The sequence below is a fragment of the Aythya marila genome, assembly GCF_965140915.1.
Source record: "Aythya marila genome assembly, chromosome: 4".
Taxonomy (NCBI): Eukaryota; Metazoa; Chordata; class Aves; order Anseriformes; family Anatidae; genus Aythya; species Aythya marila.
Window position 1 is genome coordinate 70,873,122 of NC_139045.1, and position 27,356 is coordinate 70,900,477.

Consider the following 27,356-nt stretch of genomic DNA (forward strand, 5'->3'; position numbering starts at 1 on the left):
ACGACTGATTCCTCCTAGGACAGTTACCAAGAACAATTCTGTTGTGCAACACAACAGGTCCATCGCAGCTCCCAGCTTCTTTGTCGATGTTTTTAAACAAACACAAGTAATGCACACGGACAAGCGACAAGGCACTCTTTGCAAAGGCTAAGTTCTGGGACACAGCGGCACAGACACACAGCTCTTCTTGTTAACTCACCTCGAGCAAGACTGAGGAGACACAGACCAGAAGACACGGACCTGTCTCCACCTCCTTAAGGAGACCCATCGTTGAATTTAAGGCCAGTGCTAAAACCCAGTCTGAAATCTTCTCATCCACATTAACTTCAGGAACCTGTGGCATGGTCATTGTTAAGATGGATTAAGATGTGTTCCCTCCTTCCAGGTACCAGAGATGTAATTCCAATGACAGGTACCAAAAAGGCACAGAAGAAAGGAGACGGACTGAAGAACCAGCCTGAGATCTCCAGTGTCTGGGATCGCACTGAAACTTTAAGCTAGCTCCATAAAACATGTAAGAACCTTAATAAGCGAGGCAAAACAAATGACAAACTGAGACAAATGCATAAATAGAAAGTGGTTTCATCAGTTTATTGCTTTTAGCAACCCGAACTTTGCTGCCATTTCACATATGGTCGAGTCTGTGCAGGAATACTCAATGCCATAAACACTACAACAAAAAACAATGTTTTATCACGAGCCATACAACTGGTGGGAAAACAATCTAACCCCACATGGACATCATTTGAGAATCTGACAATAAATACATCGTATCTCCAAAAAGCTACTGGCATTTACATTAATCAACTGATTATTTTTCAAGTTACTGAATAAAGCAAAACTGGTGAGGGATCAAGTGCTCTGAAACGCATGCTTCTGGTGTATTCAAGACATCTTCCCAACGCACACGTTCTGAACTCTTCCATAATTTCATTAATGCCTAAATAAAATTAAGGTACTTTGTTTCCAGTTTAAATACCAGGAGAAAATAATTAGCACATTTCAATATATTAACTAAAAGACCATCTGTATAAAACTCTTCACACATGAAATATTTTAAATTAAACAATATAATTATTATACTTACAGGAAAACAAACTAGAAATTTATTGCTAGTACAAAAATTAATGTGTTTTGAGGAGGAGAAGTTAGATTAATATTATTGCTATAAACACAAACAGTGCCAGAGACAAGAATCTGATCTTCATATTTGCTTATCATCCACAACTGGCTTTCAAGGACACGCAGGTACATGGGACTTGGGAAAGTTGAGGTCCACAACTTCTTTCAGAATTCTGCTTTACGATCTGATGTCATTTTATTGCCTTTCAGTGTAACGGCCAGAACCAGTCTGCTGCTCCTGTGGCCTAACGTTATCATTCATTAGATCTCCTCTCCGTGGAGAAAATAACCCCTGAAAAATCGGCAACCACCATGATCTTGCTTTCCCTCATTAGCTGCTTGAATATTTTAAACTCAATACTGCTCTTAGGTTAGCCCATAGCAAAAATAAAGAAGTGGGAATGTTCACTATGTGGAGAGTCCATATCAATAGTTCAATGCCAAACTTTGATCAATTTTGAAAAGATTGAAAGCTAAAAAGCTTTCAATCCTCCCCAAAAAAGCATTTTTCACATCCAGTGGATTGCGTAACAATGCTACTCAGTGCAAACCGTCACCCCTGCTACCCCGCTGGTAACAGAACAAAAAGGAACTACACCTGCTCGTAGGTCTGCGCGGTCCAGTTTCTTTGCAATGCACTGATTTCCAGTCACAAGAGCGTATATTCACATCGGCTGCTTTTTTTTGTTGTTTAGAAAAGCACAGTGCTTTCAATGGACATTTAGCTTGCTGCTAGGTCGTATTTGCTCACCGTGATTTTGTGATTTTCTTCTTACACTCACTCAGCTAGTTGCTGACTTACAAGCAGATCTGGAAAAACTAACAGTTCAGCCTCTCCATTCAATTACACAGTCAACACTGGAGTTCACACGGGTTATCATCAGTGTAAACTATTAAGATTACAATAGCTGTAATTAATTACTAAAGGATTGTGAAGTAAATCAATAGAAATTTTAGCCTAGTCATACATTGTATTATTGCTAAATGAAAGGTTTATACAAACTGGTGTTTTATGGACCTAGCAATTCTCAAGTCACTCAAAAAAAAAGAGGTATTAAAGCCACTTCTTTAATCGGGGTGGCTGAAATCTGGTGCAAATTAAGTATTTAGGATATTTAGAAATAATTGTCTAGGTCTGAAAGAACGGAAATGTCCAAGACCAGGTTCAGGTGAAAGCCTTCTACTGGTTACATCACCTTACAACACGCCCTGGGATCCAAACATGCCTCATGATAAAGCAGGATTCTAACTCGACACATTAATGCACCAATGATTTTAACATCAAGCGTGAACGCTAGAGTACTTACTAGACAGTTGTTGCCACAACAGTTCCTTTTCCTTCGCCCCCACATTCCTCCTTCCAAAAGAAATATTAGCACAAAAACAAAGGAATATTTATATTTGAAGGAGAAACAAAATGGTCAAGTTGCAAGTGAGAGACTTGAGAAGCACACGCCTTGCTTTTCTTTTGAAAAGGAGTCATACAGCAGGAGCTGGATCCACAGCGACAGTAGTTCAATGGAAGAGAATTACTGTATGCTGTCAGACAACTCAGGATAGCATCGTGCATACCTTATACATCTGAAAACAACAACTCTTTCACAACTTAAAACATTAAATATTTTAAATGGATCTCTTTGAACTCCACGTTGTATTTACATAGCTATCCACAATAACGTGCAAAAAGTAAAATTCAACATCAAAATAAAGTCCAATAAATTGAATTTGACATTAAAAAAGGCAGCAGAGGTTCCGAGTCCATTTTGTACATACTTTAAAGAGCTACTGAGGACAGTGAAAAAGTTGTTCCAATGAAGCTTCTGGGATTTATCAAATCCAACCGTTGGGCACATCTACCACTAGCTGTCTTTGCTGCAGAATTCACAATGTATCCCACCAGTGAGGTCTTTAATAATTTTTTCTTTGACCAGTTTTCGCAGTAATTTTGTTTCGCCTGTCACATTGTGCATAGTTTGTCTGTTCATGGCAGCCATGCAGAGGTTGTTGTAATAGTGCAAAGGAGTGCTGGGCTGATCGAGGTCATATCCAAATCCTGCTATGCTCACTTCATCACATAAATGTGTTGCTAGAATAACCGCCATGACCCCGATCGTGGGTACATTCTAAAAAGCAGGGAGGGGAAAAAGAAAAAAAAGCCTGTTGAATTCAAATGGCTTCACATATTCTCCTTTACCAGTTCCATAACACTTCACAGTATTTAATACATTTGACTACTCCCTCTACTCACTTAAAAGTTAATAGCAATTAAAATTATAATCGGTTAAAATTAAAAAGTAAGTAAGGATCAAGTGAAACTATAAACATTTCAGGGCCAAATATCGATACAATTTGAGTAACTGCCTTTAGCAGTAATTTTGGCTTTCAATGCTACATTTTTTACTGTGAACTGAAGGCAAGACACCCTATTACTAAGTAAATTTAAACTGCAAGTAAGCTCTTGCTCCAAACACTCAACCAACTGACAGGCAGTTACAACTTGGCATTGCCCAATATGTGCTTGCTTCAGTCTTGGACAACAAGCACTCCAGCAGTAATCTTCAGGAAATTACTTTTCACTGAACAGCCTTTGAATGTGAGTATACTTGGATACACGTAGAAAATAAATAGCTCAGTATATTACATTATTTAGATAAATAAACATTCCAAGAGGTGAAAATCCTTCAAAACATTTGTGCAGTGCGTTACCATTAACAGCCTTCCCACAAAGTAAAACCGCTATTGTTATGCAGCACTTCTCATAGCTCAAGAGAACTACTGATGTCCAATTTGTCAAACAGTTGAAATTTAAGAAAAATGCAGTGCTTAATTAAATTGGGCAATTCATCACTGCTCAAGCTCAGGACACAGCAGGAGGATATAGCAGTAGTTCACTGCAGTGCTGCTAAGCAGGAGGGCGTACGCAGCAATTCCCATATTCTGAAGCACCTGCCAGAGGGAAGCTTGCTTTACACTTCTCAGGCTTTCCCCACTGCTGGAGACAGATCTGACTGCAGGTGATCTCTAGGATTCTGTTAAGGATTCTGTTAAGGATTGCCTTAACAGGGCTGTTCTGAACACACCAGTCAGTCAGAAGTCTGTTCTGAATATTTAACACCAGCCAAAATGATGTGTGAGTGAACACCCTACTGGAGTGAATTTGGGTCTTGCTGCTCTGTAAAGCAGGACATCTCATGTCAGCGTGCACAGGCATAGGGCCTCATCTGGAAAAGGTGAACTGAAATCCTGACTTAATTTTTCACAAATAGAGAAAATGCAAGTCTTCTGAGAGACAGTTAATTTCCCATTACTTCAGACCAGCTGACATCCTGCAGAAGAACTATACTGAAAGAACCACCAAAACCTTTTTTCAGTTTCTTATTTTATTCTTTTATACAGTTTCTCTCCTAAGATGAAACTTCTTACCTTATCCCAACCCCAGAATATTGATCGAGGCTTGGGGAATTGTAAAATGTCCAGAGCTGTCTCTTTAACTATGACTGGATTCAGAATCCGAAACTGTTTTGAAGTAAAAGGAATTTTCTTAGCAACCTCCTTCCAAAAGAAAAGTCGTATCCACAGAGACTAAGAGAAAGAAAAAAAAAATAGTTGACCAAACGGAAACTCTGACACTATCAAGTGTACAGCAGACATGATACATGAGTTATAGAATTCGCTACTGATACTGAGAAACTCAGGAAACAGCTTAGAGCTGATTTTGTTCTGAACTACCAGCATCCTGTTCAAGCAATTGGACTAGAAGAGGAAAAACCTTCAAAGCGTTTGGAATTGCAGAGGGTAGCAGGGGGAAAGTTTGCTTATTCTGAATGTTTGACTGAACCTAGTGTTTAATCAGCCAACGTATCCACCAGCTCCTCCGGGTTCTCCAGACCCTCCCCAGCACAACCGAGCAGCAGCAGTATTTGAAGAAATGGGACAGGGAATCAGCTTTCCACAAACATTAACCAGGTCATTCTGAAGCGAGCGCTGGACTTAAAACAATTGCTCGGGCTTTGAAGTGAACAGCTGTTGTTTGACAACATCCACCTAGTGATGAATGTACCACTTCAGAAGAGGATTTACACTAGACTCAGCAAACTAGTCTCTGATCTCCTGCCATGTGCAGTCAATGAGATGCATACGAATGAAAAAAAAACACACACACACCTCGCTCAGGCTCATTTTACAAATCCCTCCGCATAACACGTAACACTACACGTCTGATAGAACTGACATGGCTGCAGCATAGGCCTGTGTTTTATAAATCTTATAAACAGGTTTTTTTCCTTCTACAAGGTGTAACTCCACAGCAGCTTAAACTGATGGAGTTTGTAAGAAATGTACTTTGCTGTGGTCCCATGTTTCTACCTGAGCTCTGAATGCTTCAGTAAAGTACCAGTGCCTGCACAGGAAGCTGACCAACTGAAAGCCTAATATTTGAAACAATAAGTAAAAACATTCAGCTTCCAGAGCACTTCCCAAAACTGGCTCTCTGTAACAGCAAAAACACCAGAACACAGAAAAAGGTGGGAATGGACAGACACTGATGGGGACAGCACAGAGACGTGGCAGTCTGGTCCAGAATTTTGATTAAGTTCTGCAGAATCCCATTTCTTTATGCTCCTTTCCAGCACAAATATAAACATAGCATTTAGTCATCTACAGCACATGAACAGTAGGAAGGAGAGAGCTTGGGAAAAGATGAGCATGCCAAGCCTAACAGAGCAGGACAAGGAGACTGGGACCAGACACCAGAAGACCAGTATGGGGATAGACAGGGATTTTCCTTTTCTCCTCTTCAATTGTGTATTTATATAATATTGATATATTAATACCCCAGTTCTGCTCTTAAGACATGCAACTCAATAGAAGGTACCTTTTTCGTAAAACATATACTTGAACTCCTTGACAGAGGATGTCATAGATGCCAAAAAGCAACCATATTTTCAATTCCCCAAAAACAGATTTTAATTCAAAAAGGTGTCCTCATACTAGTCATTCTTGAAAAACAAATCTTTCAAATATGAAAAAGCCAGACAGCTTGTACAACGAGAGAGGGATTCAACTCAAGTTAGAAAGTTGCTGGTTGGCAAAATGACCATGTTCCTGCAGGACCAACAGGACAGACCAACATCATCTTGCCCCTGGTAAAAAATCACTGTATAGCAGCAACTCTAGAATTTGCACTCAGGAATATCTCCTCTATACAAAACATACCCTGATTATTCAAAACAAGGCGATATCCCTGGACTAAAGTAGTAGTGGACAGTCGTGGTCAATATTAAACAGGCCTTCCATATGCCTTCATGTCATAAAAAAATAAAAATAAGTCACAGAATTAAAAAGGGAACTTGGAGTACCTAAACTGTTATGCATCATATTGTTCAGAAATTGGACAGCCTTCCTTCTCAATCTATCTCAAAAAATGTAGAGCAGTTGTTTCCAATCTGTGGACAGAAAACCCTAGCTAGGGGTTTTCAGCTTATGGAAACTACCTGCCTGCAAACTGAAAGAAGCAAAAACCACCAGTTTAAATAGTTTGGAAACGCAGAGCTCTTCTATCAGTTCCTTAGGAGTATCTGTACTTCTGTAAACATTCAGTGAGAAATGAGTAATTTCTAATTCTGGAAGACCACAGACAAATGTGACAACTGCAGTTTTTCAGTTAGTTACACATTAACTGCAAGCATACCACTGAAGGAGCACAGACTTAAATGGTTAAAAATGTGGGACTAGCAGCCAGCAACCTCAGGCTCTGCAGATTCAAAGAAGTCACTGAAACCTAAGGTGAAATTAGTTCTACTTTATTAAACACTCAATATGTCATGTAGCTGAGTGTCTGAAATCTACCAGTATCAGTGGAAAAAACTGTTGCTGTCAGCATGTGGCTTAACCCAAGTGCTGTTACCAACTATAACTAGGAGACATAACTAAAAAAAAGTTACATAAAAGATCCCCAGTATGATAAACCAGGAAATAGGGCATCAGTCAACTTCTTAAGCATTAGACAACAAGAACTGAACAGCAAGATCATATAGGTACATGGCACTGCCACTTTACATACCAAGGTTTCATTTTTTACCATTGCTTGTAGCCAATTGAAATCAACACTTTTAAACAAAACAGCCACAAATAAGCTAGCAGGAGGATACTCGAGTTCAGAAAGCGGGGCTCCTTCTGGGTAAGTCATCCGTATCGTCGTTTTGTTACCAACGTGATCTGTGTATCCTTGGACTGGCGCATCATTTAGCCTAACAAAAAAAGATTGAGAGAAACTGTATTTAATAAGCAGTGTGCAACCTCATTAAAACATCAGACACTAAGCAAAAAACTTGTATTTGGCCCGCAGATTATTTTTAACAGAGCAGAGTACAATGTTTTCTCAGTATCTCCATGTTCCTCACCTCTCACACTCATCCATCCCCTATCTTTGAGGAGAAGCCAGTTCTATTTCTGGGTTAGCTGGCAAAAGTGCAAAACTTCAAAAGAAAGAACTTGAATAGAAAAGCGACTCAGAAGAGCATTGCAGAATTTCACATTCACTGCCTTGTGCCAACTGAGAATCTTAACAGAAGGGAAAGAAAACACACAGGCAGTTTCCTGTATTCTTTTGTTTACACACACACACAAGTATTATATACAGCAAAGGCACACAAATTATCCCTTCACAAACACACAGGGCAAAGTAACACATCCTGTGGGTTTGCATCATTCCAGCTCACAAAAAAAATAAATACATCAGAAGCAAGCACACTGCTTACAAGAACAGTGTCACCCAGCTCCATCAGTTCTGCAGAACAGAAGAAACTTTTTCTGTATCAACAGGAAAGCCACTTTCAAGCAGCCAGCCCTAATTTCAAAGAACAACTAATGAAAGTTCTCTGCCCCTCTCCATGTCACGGTTTGTTCACCTTTACATAAGAGGTATTGACTTGCTGTACCCATTCTTCCCTTTGTAAAAGGAATAAGACTTGCTTTACAAAGCTACTTATGAGTGCTTACATTACAAATTTATGATTTCACATGATTCAAAATATTAAGAACAGCTCCAACAGTAATATTCAGAAAGCACAAATACAGATCATATTCTGGACTTTAGCAAATACAGGTAATCATAGAAACCATGCACTGTTCCTGTAAACATAAGGGAAGATAAGCAGCATGCTCTGCAGTGTGTAAGCAAGCTGTATACTGAAACACTAATGCATTTTTATTGTGCTTAAAACAGCTGTTAAAAAAATCAAATAAGCTTCCCAAACAAACAAGTCTTTAGGACTCCTTTCTGTCTCAGAAAGCTTAAATATATGAATAAGTAAAAACACTACTGCTTATTTCTCTAAGATCTCATTGGTTTCTTCTTCAGTTGTGCCTGTACTTTTTGGTATCTGAAGTCCACAAATCATTACACTGAATTCCTGCCTTGTGAACACAATGTTACTCTGCTCTTAAGACTTTGAATTCTATCAATTCACAAGTAAATTTCAAAAAAGCACTTTCAGAAATAGTCTGATGTATTGCATAAAAAGTTGGAGATATTTTCCCCTCAAAAAGCAACATCGGTTCATAAAGTAACGCTGAAGTAGTCTGAAGCCTGAAATAGAAAATACATACCTTATAACAATATCAAACTGATTCAGTAAGTGGCCTAGCTCTGATCCATAAAGAATTCCACCACTGCCAACAACAACACAACGTTTACAGTGTTTTGACTTCAAATCTTGTGGCAAATCATGCTCAGGTAAGAGTTCGAGGAGCTTTTTAAGCTTATCAAAGAACCTGTGAAATCCAAAGGGAGGTCCGTATTTAAATAAAGCTTCATCTTCATCTATGTTTTTTCCTACAAAGGGAGATATGTCCATGCTGTATTTCTCCGCAAATAACTTTCCCATTTCTGTTTTCACGTAAGAAGGTCGGCACTGTTCCTGCAGCACAGCACTGGCATATTGTTGTGCTCTCTAAAAGAAAACAAACATGATTTCTGTTAGGAAAGCTAACTTCAGGAACAGAAAAAGCCCTGTTAGAGCAACCCGCCAGGTGACAACCAGCAGTTAAGCGAACACTGGGTTTTGTAAAGAAAACAAACATGGAAATACAAAACATTTTAAAGCAGCACAAGGTCAAAACCTGCAAGTGAATGTCTCTCCATTTAAATCTGGATAGGAGGTGTTTGTTGTTTTTTTTTTGTTGTTGTTGTTGTTGTTTTGTTTTTTTTTTGTTTGTTTTGTTTTGTTTTTTTACTAGGCTAATTTATTCTTTAGAAAAACGGGAAGTGAAAATGCTACCTTTTTTCAAGAAAGACCTGCCCCAAAAGCTGCTGGAGAATGCCTGTGCTGTTACTTACAAAGAAAAATTAAAATTACCTTCTCCCATCTAATTCAGCAGTGAGACAGCAAGAGGAATTCTACTCCACTGCTCAACTGCATGACCCAAATTCTGCCTGTCATAGATTTTTACCAGAGACATACCAGCTGGTTAGAAGTTGTGTCAAATGGCAGGTTGGATTTGCTTACTAATCAAAATAAAGCAATGCTTCTTCCAGAAGTATTGCTAATGGTATTGCTAATGACTAAACCATAACTCAAAGAATGCAAGGGGGATGGGGAGCGGGGGAGTTTCAGGTCTTCTTTCAAAGACACGTCACCAAAATTAAAGGCTGTGGTTACAAACTCCATAAAAATACTAAGCTGTAAGATAAACCACAAAAAATCGATCTGTCTCATTAAAAAGAGTTAATCATACACATTTTTCAGAAATGGGGGCAAACTGGTATCTAAAGCAAGGAAGAAGAGAAATAGCAAAGATTATTTTTAGTCACTTAAAATAATCCTTTTGCATATCTTCTTCCCCAATGTAATTCTGCTTATCTTTCCTCCACTTTAATCAAAACAAGCAAAAAAAACCTACATTAGGCAAACACACAGGTCAGAAAAAGATTCAAATCTAGTGCTAACGCAGTTCCCCTTTTATACTGCTACAGAAGGGGAAGTGCGTATCTGGGTGCACAAAGGGTGGCATAGGAAGCAAGCTGTTTATGTATTTTATTTAAATAAAGAGATCAATCTGCAGAACTACCTCTGCCACAACAGGCTCTGCAAATCTGGGCATAAACACCCAACTTCTTCCTGGGCACACAGTCTTTTAGGCTTGCCTCAATTAGGGTTGTAGTTGTTTGGGAGCAAGAACGTGTTACTGAGAAAAGAAGTCAAATGAAATGCAAAGGGAAGGCAAGGTGAACCTGTAAAAAGCCTTCTGAAGGAGGTGTGGAAGGAAGGATGCTCATACAGTGATGCTGAGATGTTAAATCAGGGCTTCTGCTATATGTAAATACTGTTTGAGATCTAATGTAAAACATTCAAACACAGAAAAGTAACAATTCTAAGCCAAAGTACTGCATTGTAAAGAGCAAGCAGGTTACGTAGCAAAGGCAGAGAAGTGTCAGCAAGAACACTAAGAACGCTTTACTGGCTTCTGTTATGAAAGCTTAAAAGACACATGCAAAACTGCAGCAGATGTGCTACCTTAAATTAATAAGTAAATGCACAAAAGCTGCACCCTCCTGCACGTTAGACTTGTGATTCCAAAAACATCTGAGCAGCTACAAGGTAAAGCAGACTGGGGAACTGGCTTGGGTAAAAACAACCTCTTGGTTGAACGTGTTGGGTCTGATTTTAAAGAAGCGTTACTTTCCATTTGCATTAGTTTCCTGATCACGAGCTTTGCACCGACACCGCAGAAAGGTAACAAGCAAGGAGCAGAGGAGGCAGCTCCCTGAAGCTGAGCATCAGCTGAAAGCTGGCCTAACATTAGTCTCCCTTGGGGCTGTCCCCTCTGGGCAGCACTCACCTGGTGGCAGCCAGGCAACACCTCTGCTCCCGCTGGGGCCAGGAGGGCCCAGCGCTGAGGAGCTGTGCCCAAAGCCTCCCCGTGGGGAGCCCAGGTGCAGGTGCCTTTGTGGCTGACCCAGTTCCCAGGGGACTGGAACAACCCGACAGGCTCGCTGCCTTTTGCTTTTCTGGTCTTACACAGTAACCATGTTAGGAAGGCGTGGCCATTTCATACATTAATTTTTAACAGCCACACAGTTGGATCATTTCACCCCTAAAAATCTCGTTTCCTTTTGCACTTCCACAGGAAGCAGAAAACAGACAAACAACAGAAAAAAAAAAAAAAAACAACAGTTCTACACCATGAAGAAAATATGAACAAATTATATTTTCCCCTCACAGGATGATCTCAGCATTCAAGTCCTTTGTTACAAACCCTTATAACGCTCACACTGAGGACTAACAAAACCTTTTTGTTTTAACCAAGTAGAAAATACCAAAAAATACCAACCCTTACACGATCGGGGTCCACATATGGTGTTTTTGTTCTGTCACATTCTTCAGGGTAAAAATGTAACTTGAGGATATAAAGGAAGCACCCTCCAACCACAAACAGTACGAGAAGTCTAGAAACAAACAAGTTCATATAGGGGTTAGGAGAAGGGGAAAACAGCAACCCTCTAACTCCTAAATAGTATTTTTAAACAATTTCAAGACAGTTGAAGAATTTCAAATGAATATTTGCATTTGATTCAAACCAAGATAACTGATGGTTTTGTTTCCTCCAAGTCTTTCACAACTCTTAAGAGCCACTTGCAGGGAAGTATGAAAATATACAGATGCTTTGATAAGAAAACCATTGCATACTGATTTTACATATTCCTATACCTGCATCATATATTTTAAATGCATCCCTGATGGATCCAAACACTTCTGATCATATAAAGAAATCATAAAGTGACTTTTCCTACTGTAAAGAAAACACTATTTTGAAATACGCATTTCCATGCAAGTTGTGTGCTTTAGTTTGCTTAAAATAAAAAAAAAAAAAGAACCTCAAATTGCAAGGTTTTCAGATAACCACCACTCACAAACAAAATTTCAACTCTCCAGCAGGCCAGACCACAGAATTTAGATGCTCGGGTTTATGCTAAGAAGCCTAATATAATTCTTTTTTCTTCTGCACGTTTTGGGGCTATAGCTTATTTCACTCAGTTTCAAAGGGTTATCTGCATTTTTGATCTACTCATTTCTCATTACTAAGGAATCTCACTGTTGACTCAGTGTTGACTCATGTGACTTCCAAACTGATTTGCAAAAATTACATCATTATTTGGTTAGACTGTGGTTGTCGCTCAGGTATATAGTTTGAGATTTATCATTGATTTTCATTTAAAATTATTTCCTATGGTTGCCAGAGGACTTCGTTTAAATGTTCTAAAAAAAATACGTAAGCTATAAAGCATTCGGTGCTTCTTGAAACTCAGTCAGACAAAATCTAAATGTATATACAGGTTCCCAAGATTTTAGGGAGGGAAACAAAAAAAGCTTGTATAGATAAATAAACCCACTAAACCTCACTGGCCTTCATTTTCCCCAATTATCAGACCATGCAAAGGGCTTAACATTGTTACTTATTTGGATCCAAAAAAAGACTGGAAGCATTTGAGAGCAAAATACTGGGATCTCACACCAGCTAAGGAAAATATGTGTAATACTACAAGAAAGTCGAGGCTCCTCCAAGTGTTTTAGGCACCCCAACAAAAGCTGGGTGCCTAAGCCTCCATTCGGGTCCTGGGGTAATCCCATACCTTGATTTTTGCATCCTTTTTGTAACTGTTCAAGCTAGGGGGAGAGCAACTGCCTCTATATTACCACTGCAATGACACTTACTTGGGAGTACCTTTTAAAAACCAGATTGGTCTTCTCATCTTCATGTGCAACTACCTTACACCATTGCACAGGAGGCGAACGATCACTTTTCAGCTTTACAGAGTTAGTGTCACTCAGCATTGCTGTAAAAAAAAAAAAAAAAAAAAAGAGAAAAAAAGGTTTTATCATGACTTTTTCTGAATGGAGAAAAAAGTTCAAAGGACACTCAAATGTTCAAATGACTCAACTTGCCCCTTCCGCCAGCAAAGACTGCGATTCTTTCTTTCTGTGCATGTCAGGAATACTGAATCACTCCCGACATCCTTATGATCAGGAACATACTCATTTTGGATGCAGTGCCAGGAAATGATTCTAAAAATATGTAAATGTTTCTACGTATAAGTCTAATAACTGCAACTCTTGTCAGACACTTGTTTGATCTCAGTCAAACATCATTTTGCTTGAGCATTCATTACAATCCAGACAGAAAAATCTGCGTAGTATGCTTAGGGTTATTTAGGACGCCTGAATCAAGATGTCCAAGTACTGTGACACCCTGCAGGATTCAAGTGTGCTCCCAGCACACAAAACCTGCGTGCACCATCCCATCCCCAGAACTGGAACCCACAGCTCCAATCAATTTCCCAAGGTTAATTGAACCTAGACTCACAGAATATCCTGAGTTGGAAGGGACCCACTACAATTGTCAAATCCAACTCCTGGCTGCACACAGGACCACCCAGCAATCAGCCCTTGTGTCTGAGAGCGTTGTCCAAACACTTCTTGAACTGCGTCAGGCTCAGTGCCACCACCACTGCCCTGGGGAGCCTGTCCCAGTGCCCGACCACCCTCTGGGTGCAGACCCTTTCCCTAACCCCCAGCCTGACCCTCCCCTGTCCCAGCTCCATGACGTTCCCTCGGGTCCTGTCGCTGTCCCCAGAGAGCAGAGCTCAGCGCCTGCCCCTCCACTACCTGTGAGGGAGCTGCAGGCTGCCATGAGGCCTCCCCTCAGCCTGCCAGTGATTGCCCAGCTCTCCAATCCATTGATCTCTCTCTTACCACTAGTCTGACCTCTTCAGAAGCCCCAGCAACACAGTCAGCAACTTCAGCAGCAAGCACCAGAAGGGACATGCAGAAAACTCTGCCTGGAGGGCAGCAGGACTGGGAGGCTGCACAGCACCCCTGCACAGATGGGCAAGTCACTCACCGAGTGCTAACAAGAAGCAACCTCACCACTTGGCAGGAAGGAGACAGTTTATAAGCTCCCACAAGTTTCTATCAGCATGCTCCAATTCTGATTTTGGAAAGAAAAAACGCAGGCTGGCACACCAACTTCTCACAGGCTGCTGCCATTAATCTAAGATGGGAGCAAAACCGGAAAGCAAAGTCTAACTACACAAGTCAGCTGTCTTTGTACTGACCAGAAAGGGGCACAGACAAGGTTTTTAGGGCCTTACTGACCTCCCAAAGCAGCTGCCTTTGATCAGCCATCCACAGGACAAACAGCCTGATCCCCTGCAGCAGAGCTCAGCCCTACTCACTGCCTTTGATCTCAGCGCTTAAGGCTCCCTGCTCTGCCCTGCAAGGACATTCACACTCCTGCTCTCTTGCCAAGAACTGTCACAGGGAAGTTTTTTTTTTTTTATTGGAAAAAATCAGGTCTAAGAGAAGGCTTTTATCTAGAGGCAATTCCCAATTCTCTTTTCATCCCCATATAAAGTAAAATGAGGTGGGGCAATTGCCCGTTCAACTTAGCCTGCGCTGCCACTCTGAACCTCTGTCTATTCGAACAGCCACCCAATGTTCTCATACACCAGGATGAAGGTGAGACGGACAGGTCCCCTCCTCCAGTCCAACCCACTAAAATCTAGTTCAGCAGGTGACACGAGGGCTTCCACACCGCCACACATCGCTTCTCAGTAACGAATCCAGGATTCACCACAGGTCTGAAGCCACAAACGGCAGCAGCGGGGCAGAGATCAGTGCCAGCACCTTCCATCCTTTGAAGAGCAGACAACGGTTAAGTGATGCTCTCTAGAGCCACCTGCAAGCAGTCACATATCACAAAACAGCTTAAAAAGAACCCTTTTTTTTTGCAGCAGAAAATTTCACCACTCACCTCTAACGTAACAATACTGAAATAACCAAGCTGCCTAAGAACCTCAAAGTACTCACCTGGCTCTGTTTCTCAATGCCACAGACTCTCTGACCTGTCACAAGCATTTGCAGACCTTTGTAACAGAGCAGCAATACCTTACTCAAACCAACACTCCAGCAGGTCTGAAAGCACTGAACAAACAGGTCAGTATCATCATGCTTGCCTTGGAACAAGGCAAACCAAAACCCAAGGGTTAAGCAATGGCCAAAGTCCCCCAGAATGCTAGCAGTTAAGCTGGGAATCAATCTATGAGGACACAAGGCTGCAGGTCACAGGGAATTGATCAAGGGAATCAATCAATCAAGCAATCTTGTCTCCTCTAACTGCATCTACACAATTGAAAAAAAATCAGCACAGGGGAGGAAAAATGGGTGTTGACACCACCAGGTACCTACAAAATCCATTTTGCTCTCAGCAAACCTATCAAGCCCACGTAGGTAGAGACTTATCAAGTCATGATGGACCCAGCAGCTTTATACCCACATGTCCTGGAGACCAGCTGTCACACGGAAATCACACTGCCAGACTGCATGGTCCTACACGGTGCAAGAGGCGAGCAGCGATCAGAGCCTGCTGCAGAGTGGAAGGAGAGCACGAGCAAAGGCTTGCAGAACACGTGCAAAGTCCAGGATTGCTCCACGCACACGGAGCCGGGTCACTGCAGAGACTGGCTGGGAGCAGCACGAGGAAGGGGCACTCGGTGCTGTTTGACAAGAGGGAAGCAGGTCGCTCCCTGACACGGATGGCTTTACAGCACCGACGTGATCACCCGGTGCTGCACATACAATAAAACAATAATTCCATCTGGTGTTTCTACAGACGCAGCTGGGGCAAAGTATAAAAAAAAAAGGGAGCCTTGCTTTGAAAAAAAAAAAAAAAGCTGATTAAAAAAGCAGGTAATGAGCTTCAGCAATTCGAACTACGGAACAATGTAATAATTATCTCTTGGATAAGCAATATAAAGAGAAGCTTTGGTCATAGTCCATAGGAAGCTAGAGCAGAGCATTCTGCATGGAACAGCTACTGCCAGACCAGGTAGGGGAGGATCCTGCTGGGAAGAAAGTATTGCAGGAACACATCAAGCGATGCAGGGACTTCTGGCCCTAGTACCAGCAGAATTTATGAAGGAATACGCTCCAGATTAAGCACACGTTATCCAGCAGTTTGAATCAAACCCATAAAGTTTTACAGCTTGAAATACGAGGGTAGGATGAAAGCCTTGCTGCCTTTGCTTTGTTCAATGCAGATTTTTATTTGTTTGCAGATCAGTCTTTCTGACCCCAGGCCCCAGGTTTCGGTGCAATTTGACGGCAATGCTTGTGAAAACCCATGCGATGTATATAAAATGTGGTACTGCCTAATGTAACAACATGCTCCTGCAGCACAGAACGCCACGGCCAGTCTCCTCTGCAGCATAAATCATCAAAAAGCAGTCTGCGAGCAGTCAGCTTTCAAGAATTTCCACAGATGAGAACCTCCTGCTACAGCACTGCACTGAGAGCTCCTCCAAGAGACGCAGGTTTCACGAAGCCTTTCAAAACAAAGAAACAGGGAGGCTGCAGAGATCTGAAAGAGAAGGAACCGAAGAGGTGGAAAGCAGTGAAGACAGAAGGGGATTAGCGAGGAATGCAAGGCTGCTATGAATGGGTACCATCAGTCTTCCCTGCCTCTGAGCAAAAAATTCCAGTTCACCTCACTCATCCTGGATGTGCAAGAAGAAAGCGAGCTTATTAACAAGGAAACAGAGAATTTCATTAATCATCTCGGCACAGGCTCTTTGAGTGCAACTCTTAGTATTTAGCATACTCAGTATTTTTATTTAGTCTGTTTATATGACAAATAATGTCAGTTTTCATTTCATCTGCAACAGTCTGCTTCAGGCTGACTTTAGTCAGTTCTGTTTACTTAAGACGATCCCTTTGCTGATGAAATAAAAATATACATATCTATATCCAGTACAGTGATTTATTATTTCTTTTTTGTTACAAATTGTTTGGAGTTTGATCCTGCACTCTGAACTGAGTCAATAAGGCAAGGCTTCCCCATGGGCACATCATGCCTGCCTGATCTGGTGGCCTTCTGTGGTAGAGGGACTTTATCAGCCCACAAGAGAAGACTGACCGATGGCATCTACCTGGACTTCTGTAAGGCCTCTGACACAGTCCCACACAACAACCTACTAATCCCTAAATTAGAAAGAGATTGATTTGAAGGGTGGTCCATCCAGTGGATAAGGAATTGGCTCAATGGCAGAGTGGTTCCACGTCCAGGTGGAGGTTGGTGACGAGCGGTGTCCCTCAGGGGGCTGTCCTGGGACCAGTGCTTTTCGGTATCTTCATCAATGAGACAGAAAATGGGACTGAGGGAACCCGCAACACATCTGCAGAGGGCACCAAGCTGAGCTGATACCCCAGAAGGATGAGGTACCATCCAAAGGGACCTGGACAGGCTGGAGAAGTGGGCCCTTGTGAACCAAATGAGGTTCAACAAGTCCAAGGGCAAGGTGCTGCATCTGGGGGGGGCAATCCCAGGCTGGGAAAAGAACTCATGGAGAGTAGCCCTGCAGAGAAGGACTCAGGGGTTGTGGTGGATGATAGAACAAAGGGGAATGGTCTTAAACAGAAAAAGGATAGATGTCGATTAGACATTAGAAAGAAGTTATTCACTGTAAGGGGAGTGAGACGCAGGAACAGGCTGCCCAGAGGAGCTGTGGATGCCCCATCCCTGGAGGTGCTCAAAAGCCCACGCTGGATGGGGCCTCAGGCAGCCTCAGCTGGTGGGAAGTGTCCTAATAAGTCTTCAAGTTTACAGAGAAAACCAGTTAAGTTGGCAGTTTATAAATTAAGAAAGTGCCAAGCAGCTATGCCTGCAGCACATATATTCAGATGTTGCTGTTTGCATTTAAACACCACTGTGCCCCTTCAGAAAGGGACAGTGCAACATTTGCTTTGAGAGCCCTGAGTGTCTCAATTTGCTTACAAAAGATGTCTCAGTAGTAACGCTGCCTTACAATCACATTTTGCATTGACATTCCCATAGCTACCCATTGTGGTGTAATTAGTGAAGACTCGAGGGACTTAAATTTGCTTTTCATCTACTGAACTTAAGTGATCCCTGCAAAGCTGCTGTGAAAGCTAAATTGTCCATCAGTAGGAACACACTCCAAAGCTTTTTGTGGTGTTATTCTTTTCACCATAATTTACTTTTGTCTCATTGTTATTCTTAAGTAGACAAGATTTCCACACTTAGAGTATTTCAGAAGCAATTAATTTAAGTCTTTGGGACTTAAAGCCTTTTTATGTGGGAATGCTAAGCAACAAAAAGCAGCCTGTGCTGAGTTGCGCCCAACCACTGCCACGCCCTGAACAATTGCATTTGGTTATGTGGAGCACCTGGATATACCCGAGGACAAAGGGAAGGACTCTCAGCCCCGCTGTTCAAGCTCTACCAGCTGGGTTACAAGGCATGGAGACAGAACCAGAGCAGCCTGTAGACAAGTGCAGGAGGCATGCTTACATCCCTCACCATCCTCTTGTTAAGGACCCTGAGCTGTAACCCCAGGCAGTGGATGCAGTTTCCACTTCCCTCCCTCACCTGTCCAATTCAAGGACATTCCTCTGTCTCCCCACACGCTTACTGTTAGGCAGTAACTCCACTCCTGCAGCAATTTATCCATCCAACCTCAGCAAGTACCTGCACATGGACAGATATCAGCAGCCTGCAACTGCACACGGGATATCCCGAGTTGGAAGGGACCCACAAGGATCATTGAGTCCATGAGAAAGCTGCCCTAAGCAGAAGGACAAGAGATATCTTCTGTTTTACAGCTGTATAGCATCTAGCTCAACATTAACTACACCTGAAGCTTGTGGGAGTTGAAAATACAAATCGATATTCTCTCTCCCGGTACTACCAGGAATAGAAACAGCAAACTTTGAGTCATCCACAAGACAGTCTATCTCAAGGTCTTGGTGCACAGCTTTTGAAGTTCATGTAAGAACACTGGAAAGTTGCAGTATAAAGTCCAGGGCAAATGAAGGAAGACACACCCTATATAAAGTGCTCACTAGTCAAGAGCAATAGGGCTTGAACAGGCAGTAAATCAGGTGGTAAAACTAACACAAAACAACCCAGAAGCACCTGCTTATTTCATGTCTCCTTCTCTAAATCAGATATGCACAAATTACTTTAGAAACATGCTTCTATAAAAAGTAAATGATAAAATGAAACTTATTTGGTTTTAAGCAACATTTGTGTTTCAGAAAACAATGGTGAAATGTAAAAGGAACAGGTGTTTGTACACAGAAGAAACTCTAGCAAGATGTTCTTCACTGAGATGCTGCACACATTACCACTGATGAATTCTGCATGCCCTGTTCAAGGCTGGTTGTTGGAATTGTGTCTTGCTTTTTTAAACACAGACATATTCCAAAAATTCACACAAAGGGTTAGAAGAGTACCTTTAAGGAAACTTTAATCGCTTACAGATTGTTTCCTGGGACAGATTTGAGGAATACAGACAAAAATTAGGGGACAACTACACCACTAACCTCTGTGACTGCTTGCCAGGGTTGTGCCCAGGGAACAGATCACACATTTTGTCTGTCTTCCTTACTGACCAAATAGCTGAGATACTATATTCATCTTGAAAGCCTTAATGAAGAGCAATAGGCAAATAGCACGTTATTAAGTAACAAAAGAAAAGTTACTTTGGTAAAATTTATAGTTAGGATAAATTTTGTTTGCTTCTGCAGTACTAAAACCCAGAGATCAAAGAAGAAAAGATCTAAAAAAAAAAAAAAAAAAAAGAAAAAAAGAAAAAACAACCCACAAGGGAAAATTATTAACTGGATAGTAGTTTGTGGTTTGTCTTCTTCTTTTGAGATGTACAAAATGTTTAAGAGCCATCTGTTAAGCAGAGCCTCTCAGCTGAAAATAGCACCTAAGAAATTAAAAATTTTTAAAAAGAAGATTAAAAAGTCAGTAGATACATTTAAAATAAAATAAAAAAAATTGAAATTATACAGATTTCAGAAAACTTGGAAAGCGCTCACAGTTCCATGCCACATCCTCCAAACCTGCTGAGCTCACTGTAGTGGACGAAACAGACTTGACTTGGGGAATTTCTACTTAGCTGAATTTATTTCCAATTAATGCAACTTCTAACCACAGACTCAAACATTGAGGGGGGGAAAAAATGATTAACCCATGAGTAAACACCTCTCTCCTCTTTTTCCCAGACTTCCTTGTCTCCATTCGCCCTTTTTTTTTTTTTTTTTTTGCCCCAGGCTGCGCACAGATCCCATCCCAACTCCTCTGGGGAGGCAACGGGCAGTGCAGGAGTTGGGGACCGTGTCCCCCAGAGCATCTCCTGCCCCTCATGGCTTCTGCTTGCTCTTGAAAATGCCTGAGCAAGGTCACTATCACCTCTTCCGACCAGAGGTTTTGACACCTGTGGGTTATTTACACAGGTTTCCAAATAAACTGGCGAACACCGTGGCCCACCCAGGCTCTCTCTGCTACGAGACCCCATCATTTATGCTCAACGTGCTCTCCCTCCCCGGTCTCCTGCATCAATCTGTGACTCCCTCAGAGCCTTCCTTTGCTTTCAAACTTCATCTCTTGATTGGAAAGAGTAAACCAGTATGAAAGAAATTTTGCAAATAAGCTCTGTCCTGTTTAAAAGAAATTACAAACAACCTTCTTTTAATCGACAGTGGATGAAGCCCTCTCCCAACAATATTCAGGGAGGAGAAAGATGATGCAAAGAATAAAAAGAGTTGAAGCCAAGTCGCGCTCCTACCTTACAACTGCAATAAAGTAGACTATTTTTATCCACCCAAAACACTGGGTTTTTCTTAAATATAAAACCAGTTTGGAACTGGTAACCAACCAGCCTAGAACAACAGATGAGCATTCTGCAGCACGAGAAACTCCAGAAACTGCACCCTGGTGAAGGACTGCCTTTCTTTCCAACGGCAGCTGCAGAACTGAATCCAAATTTTTAAGCCAAATCTCAAACACAGGTTTTAAAAGCCAGTTGAAGAGTTGCCCAGATGCTGAAATTGGATCTCAAACCTACACAATGGAAGTCAAAATCCTTTTATCTGAATGGGCCCACTTGTCCAGAGTAACAAAATACACAGGAAAGAGTGGGGAATGAAAAGAAACAGACAATTTGTTCTAAAGGAACTGTTTCCGACTGGGAAATCTCTTTCTGTAACACGTTGAAGTTTTGAATATCTTCCTTAAGACTCTTTTTTTCCAGCAGCACATGACAATAATCCCTTAAAACCAGAAGCATGAGGAAAAATTCCTGAGATATTAAAGATCTGAGGCAGACTTATCAGGGACTTGCAGCAGCATGAAAGGCTGTTGGGTTACAATCTGTAGCAATGGACTAACTATTGGATGTTTATCTTCAAATAATCCTCTGATCATCACCTTACCACTTCTTAGCAGAAATGGTCGTAAATAAGAAGAGAGTAGTCTAAGAGCTGTTGCAATTTCTTCCCAGAGGAGGGAAAAAATGGAACTAAAGGTACAAAATTGGAGACTTCTGTCAAGTATTTCTTCTGTTGCCACTATATACACCCCACAGTAACGTGGGTACTTTAACATACCGGGACATTTGATAAACCTTATCAGCTTAGTACATATTACTACTGAATGGTACAAAGAATGAGTATTTGACAGACATGCCTCTTCTGATGAGCAGTAGAGTCCGTTGCTGCAGCTAATTTAATAAAGTCAGTAGAAACAATACTTCCTTGATGGCAGAGAGAAGTTTAGCCTGTAATACGGTTATAAGCACCTACAACAGACATTGATTACATTACTGTATAATGCGTCTTACCAAATGAACTTTGAATGTTAAGGCTTTTTAATCAGACAATAGAAAGTAAAAAAACGATGTACCCTGTGCAAGCTCAAATTCATTTGGTCAAAATCTGTCTTCTCAGAAAGCCAGAATGCAGTAATGTATCCTACACGTGTGGACAGAATCGGCAAAAAAAGCAAAAGGAGGAGTCAAGGAAAACTTCAGGGCAGTTAGCAGGCACTGCCAGGGACAGGTTCACAGGCAGGAGTTTTTGTTTTGCCTGAAGCCAATAAAACCAGCAAGAAGCAAGAGCAACTCAGAGGCAACATCATTTTTCTCTCCTTGCATTTTCTTCTAATTGTTTAATGGCAGATTCCTACATCCTCTTTGCAACATCAGCCACAACTAGCTCATGAAATCATTACTAAGCTGAAATTATTGGGTCTATTTGCCCAGTCCTTCCCTCTAGGAAGGATATACATAGTTAGGCTACGATTTGCTCTTAACTTTGGGTCAGCCAGACCTCAACACGCAAAAATTTGTTCCAGCTCAAATCCAGTTCAATTATGGACACTATCAGAGATATTCAGAGGCTAACACCTCTTGAAAGAATGCTTCCTTCCAGCAGCATTCCCAGGAAGCTTTCTAGATATTAAGAGCTTCGGTTAAAATAATGTTATGGGCAAAGACATTCAAAACAGGGCTCACCCTCACAGTTTCACTCGTGCCTTGGCACCCTCTCCTCTAGTTGAGCGCTCCAAACTTTCCTAAGCCTTGCTGTGAAACCTTCCTCAGGTACTCCAAAGTGAACGACAGTAAATATCTCCAACACAAGCATAAGAATTATCATCTAGATGTCCTTGCAACGCTTATGGAGGCAACCGGTGCTCTGTGACAGAAGAAAACTGCCTGAATTTGGAATTTTTCTGACTCTCAAACGAGCTCCACAAAAGGACAGCGTTCCAGCCGAGCAGGAACCAACAGGTGAGTCAAAGAACTGCTGTTGTGAACAGCGTGGTATTAAAAAGATAGATTTCTTCCCTGCAAAGGAAACTTCTGAGCCTCCCCCTCCCTTTCTTAATTTAAACAAAATTAAAAAAAACAAAGCCAGCAGATGCCAGTTTTTCTTTGTATAAGTTACCAGTGTAAGAAACGGTAGCCTGTCTGCACAGGATGTTCTGAACCCGAGGTCAGGCGCTCCTCTGAACTCAAGCCGAAGCAGGGGAACATGCACGAGGAGCAAAGCGCGGCATCCCCAGCCAGCACTCAGCCACCCCTCCCAGGCACATCTCGCACGCTCCTTTCTGCCACATGTTCTCCTCTCCAAACCACAAGCCCTGCATCCGTGCGAGCACCCGTTGGTGCTTTGTGGATGAACTCAGCAGCCCGGAGGGGAGGAAGAGAGCACAGCACATCGGCACGGCACCCACCCTTAGCCGGGCAAGTTCATCTCGCACAGTGGAAGGTATTTCTGAGCCCCTGCGAGGAAGCCAAAACAAACGAGATCTTTCCCCTTACATGGGAAGCTTGGAGAATAAATCATCCCTAGAAGAAACGGTCAGAAAAGACAGGGCATAGCATTAATCTTTACTGGGCTAAGGAAACATGCCAGCAGACTTCCACGGCCAAGATGTTTCGTATTACATCTGAATTATGCAGCAGAATAGCACCGAACAACTAGTAATTATGAAGCAATGTTAATGGTACAGCAGCATTTTTACCACAGTATCATTTGACACCCTAAGAGTTCATGGCAAAACTCACACTTGAGGCTATACAAGCAGAAGAGTCCACGCCAGACGTGTCCCGTGAAGAAAAGCCTTAAAATTCATTACAATATAGCAAAAAATGTTGCTAGAATCAATTTTGGTGGCTAACTTCTGAAGTCAAACCTTCAGGACTTAACAGGTTGCAGAGCAAGCAGGAAATGATGAGCTGCTCCCAAAGAGAACCAAGGGCTTGACTTTTTTTAGCTCCACGCAACAAGTTGCGATTTCACCCTGAGACACACCAAGCACATAAACACCAGAGAGGAAAACAAACAGGAGGAGAACGTCAGCACACAGGAAAAAGTGGTCGTAAATATATATGAACTAGGAGCACAGGACTCCTGAGCAGCAGAGGAATAATTTTCCTTTAGTCCTATGGGAAGGCAAGAGCCTACAAGACGTTCTAAGAAAGTCCTTAATAATTCATGAATGACCTCATGAGAGAGTTGCCTGCAGCAGGGGAGATGTCTCTGTCATCAGGTCCTTCATCTGAATTAGCGCTGTGCGGTTTCAAGGCATCAGGTGCTTTAAGCTGTTGTGTTTGATCAAGTTTTGTCCAGACTCGCCTGTAATGTGAAAATTACTCCACGACAAATTTGAAGTATCGGTTGAGTGTTGTTCAATAACTTCGCCTTGATCAAAGCTCGAGACCTTCTGAAGTTTTCCAGGATTTCTTCCTCAAGCAAAACAACCTTCACATCAAATACCAGAGCTCTGCAGCAACCTTAGCACTTAACAGCCCTTTCCACATCTCTCATCTCCAGATACCCGTAAAACAAACAAAATTAAACATTTTTGCCTGTTTCCCTCGCTGAAAGGAAGTTGCTGCTACCACGCTCTCTTTTCCTACATCCTGCCCCTAAATGTCTGTCAACCATTTGGCTCATTTAATCACGCTCCACAGAAGGACAGAGGTTACATCCCCAGCAGCTCCAGGAAACCACAGCCCAGGTGAGCCCATTCCTCACCAGCCCAAAGGAAGCGGCCAAGGCACCAAACCATTCTCACACGCTCTAACTCCTCAGCTGCATTTTGACCTTTCCGTGAAATTCCCTGAGTTTGCTGCCTCAGCAGAGGGGTCGGCAGACAGCTCAAGGTTTCCTGGCGCTTGAGCTGGAAGGGAGATAGCAACCTTGCTGCAGCAGAACGGACGGACGGAGGGAGTAACACACGGTCTGTGGGGAACCAGTGCACACGTCTAAGCCAGGCGCTTGCATCTGAACCGTAAGCTGGGTTTAAAAATCCACATCCACTTTAGACACGTAAACATAAATCAACACAGGAGCATTTACCTCGAAAAGCCGTCTTCAGGACAAAAAGAAATACATATCTGTATTTTCCCTTGATCTCCGTGTTACAGCAAAGCCAGCAGTGGGAAAGCCATTTACCCCCACCGATTTTATGAACATTTCCCATTCATTTCCATAACTAAAGAGAGACATAAGATAAACAGCTCTCCTCCATCACCCTTATATTTCGATCTTATCTACCAAAAATAGAAAGAAACGATCCAACTCAGCACGAGAACTCCTCTCCCTGAGCAGCGCCGGAGAAGACAGGAAGGTTTTGGCAGCCGCACCAGAAATAATTGCTGGTTTGCCTCCCGATCGCTCCAGCGCAGAGAGAAAAAAAAAAAAAATGAAAATCACCCGCAAAAACACCATGGCAAGCCACAGGCAAGCAGAAGCCTACACGTTTTATTTCGGCAGAATGGCTCCGAACAGCCCCAGCCGCATTCCTGGCGCTGGGAAGAGGCCCGAAAAAGCCGGGGAATACCTGCATCGCCGCAGCCTTCCCCGGGGCCAGCTCTCCGAAGCCAGGGCTGCCGTGGGGCCAGCTTTAAATAGGGGCAGGGAAGGGGGATGAGACAGGGAAGGGGCTGAAATAGGGGCAGGGATAGGGGCAGGAGGGAGGGAGGGAGGGAAGGGGGCGGCGGCGCGGCGCTGCCAGGCCTCTCCTCGTCCTGCCCTGACCCTCCCCGGCAGGGCCCCGCACCTGGCGTGGTGGAGGCGACCCCACCCTCAAAATTAATAAAAAATAAATAAAAATAAAAATAAAAATTTAATATAAAAACAGCACGGAGAGATCGGAGCCTTCACGCCTCGCCGGGCAGCGCCTGTGAGGGGAAAGCAGCCCTCTGAGGGAAAAGCCCCCTCCTCTGTAAGGGGAAAAGCCCCCGTTCTGAGGAAAAAAAGCCCTTTCCTGAGGGAAAAACATCCCCTTCTGAAGGAGTAAGCCCCTCTCTGAGGTAAAAAAGCCCTTTTCTGAGGGAAAAACACCCCCTTCTGAAGAAATAAGCCCCTCCGTGAGGGGAAAAGCCCCCGTTCTGAGGAAAAAAAGCCCTTCTCTGAGGGAAAAACACCCCTTTATGAAGGAATAAGCCCCTCTCTGAGGGAATAAACCCTCTCTGTGAGGGAACAACCCCCCCTCTCTGACAGAAAACGCCCCTTCTGAGGGAAAAGCCCCCCTCTCCGACCCAACAACCCGCCCCTCCTTCCCGCGCAGCGCCCCAATCCTCCCCCCAACCCCTCCAACCCTCTTGATTTCCCCCGAAACCAACCCCTTTCGCCGCCCTTACCCACCTGCGCTGGGCTCGGCCCGGGCGCCCTGCCTCCGCATCGGGGCGGGCGGCGCGGCCCCGCCGCAGGTAACGGCCCCGGCGGGGGCAGCGGCGGCGGCGGCAGCGGCACGTGGCGGAGCGCAGCCAATGGGCCCCGCACCGCGGGCCGAGGGGCGGGCGGAGGCGGCCGGCGGCGGGGCCTGCGCGCTGCGGCCCTGAGGGGAGCTCTCCGCCCCTGACGGGGGAGCCCTCCGCCGTCTCACCCCCCCCCCCCCCCCCCCCCCCCTTTGAGGAGAGGGTGGTTTGCTCTCGTTTTGAGGGTTTTTTCTTCCGATTTCTGCTCTTTTAGGAAGGAATAAAATGAGAAAAGCGCGCGTGTGGGTGGGTTTTGTGTGTTTTATTGCGCCCTCGCGGCGCTGCGTGCCGGCAGAGGACAGCAGCGCCCGAGGCTGGCTCCCCGCTCTTTTCCCTCCCCTTTGTTTCACAGAATCACAGAATTTCTAGGTTGGAAGAGACCTCAAGATCATCGAGTCCAACCTCTGAGCTAACACTAACAGTCCTCCACTAAAACATATCCCTAAGCTCTACATCTAAACGTCTTTTAAAGACCTCCAGGGATGGTGACTCCACCACTTCCCTGGGCAGCCCGTTCCAATGCCTCACAACCCTTTCGGTAAAGAAGTTCTTCGTTTTTTCACACAGAATCACAGAATTTCTAGGTTCTCTGCAACGTTTTCAGCCTCAGCCGAGGCGAACCCGAGAGATCCGCCACCGAAAAGCATGAAATTTTAATTGCTTTTGTTCGGCTCCCTAATCCCCGTGCCTCGGGTGCGGGGAGGTTTTCAGCCCTGCCCCTGCAGTTGCTAGGGATTTTTTTTATTATTATTTTTCAACAACAGCCGCATAAACCCTGCCAACAGGCAGCGTGAAAATGCACCCGAGTTCGTGGCACATCGCAGGCATCCAGCGGGTGCTGAACCTACAGGAGAGGGGAAGGCACCTTGCAGCCCCATCTGATGTTACCATGGCACTATCAGTAACTGAACCACAAGGAAAAACAATAAATAAATAAATAAATAAATGAGAAAAAAATAAATGATCTGAGGGAAAAAAAAAAAAATACTGGAGCAAAGCTATACAGGCTGTGCACCAGCTGTGAGCAAGAGCTGATTGAGCAAGGAAACTGATTAAAGCATTGCGGGTCATGCTGGCTAGGAGCTTCTCTTTTTGATAG

The 27,356-nt window shown here is 43.1% G+C and overlaps 1 protein-coding gene across 11 annotated transcripts; it reads right to left on the reverse strand.

Moving 5' to 3' along the window:
• Positions 1–564: 564 nt before the first annotated feature.
• On the reverse strand, positions 565–26,263 carry ST3GAL5 (ST3 beta-galactoside alpha-2,3-sialyltransferase 5). Of its 11 annotated transcripts, none has more exons than XM_082758941.1 (7): positions 26,145–26,263; positions 12,837–12,958; positions 11,461–11,569; positions 8,731–9,074; positions 7,184–7,370; positions 4,546–4,704; positions 565–3,245 (listed from the first exon to the last, which is right to left on the reverse strand). In XM_082758941.1, exons 2-7 carry the CDS (start codon positions 12,878–12,880, stop codon positions 2,982–2,984), a joined length of 1,107 nt encoding a protein of 368 aa, XP_082615067.1. In that variant the 5' UTR covers positions 12,881–12,958; positions 26,145–26,263; the 3' UTR covers positions 565–2,981. The 11 variants fall into 11 exon arrangements, with proteins under 11 accessions (XP_082615067.1, XP_082615074.1, XP_082615070.1 ...); XM_082758948.1 differs by having other exon boundaries at positions 11,455–11,569; XM_082758944.1 differs by having other exon boundaries at positions 11,455–11,569; positions 12,847–12,958; positions 26,145–26,257.
• Positions 26,264–27,356: the final 1,093 nt, after the last annotated feature.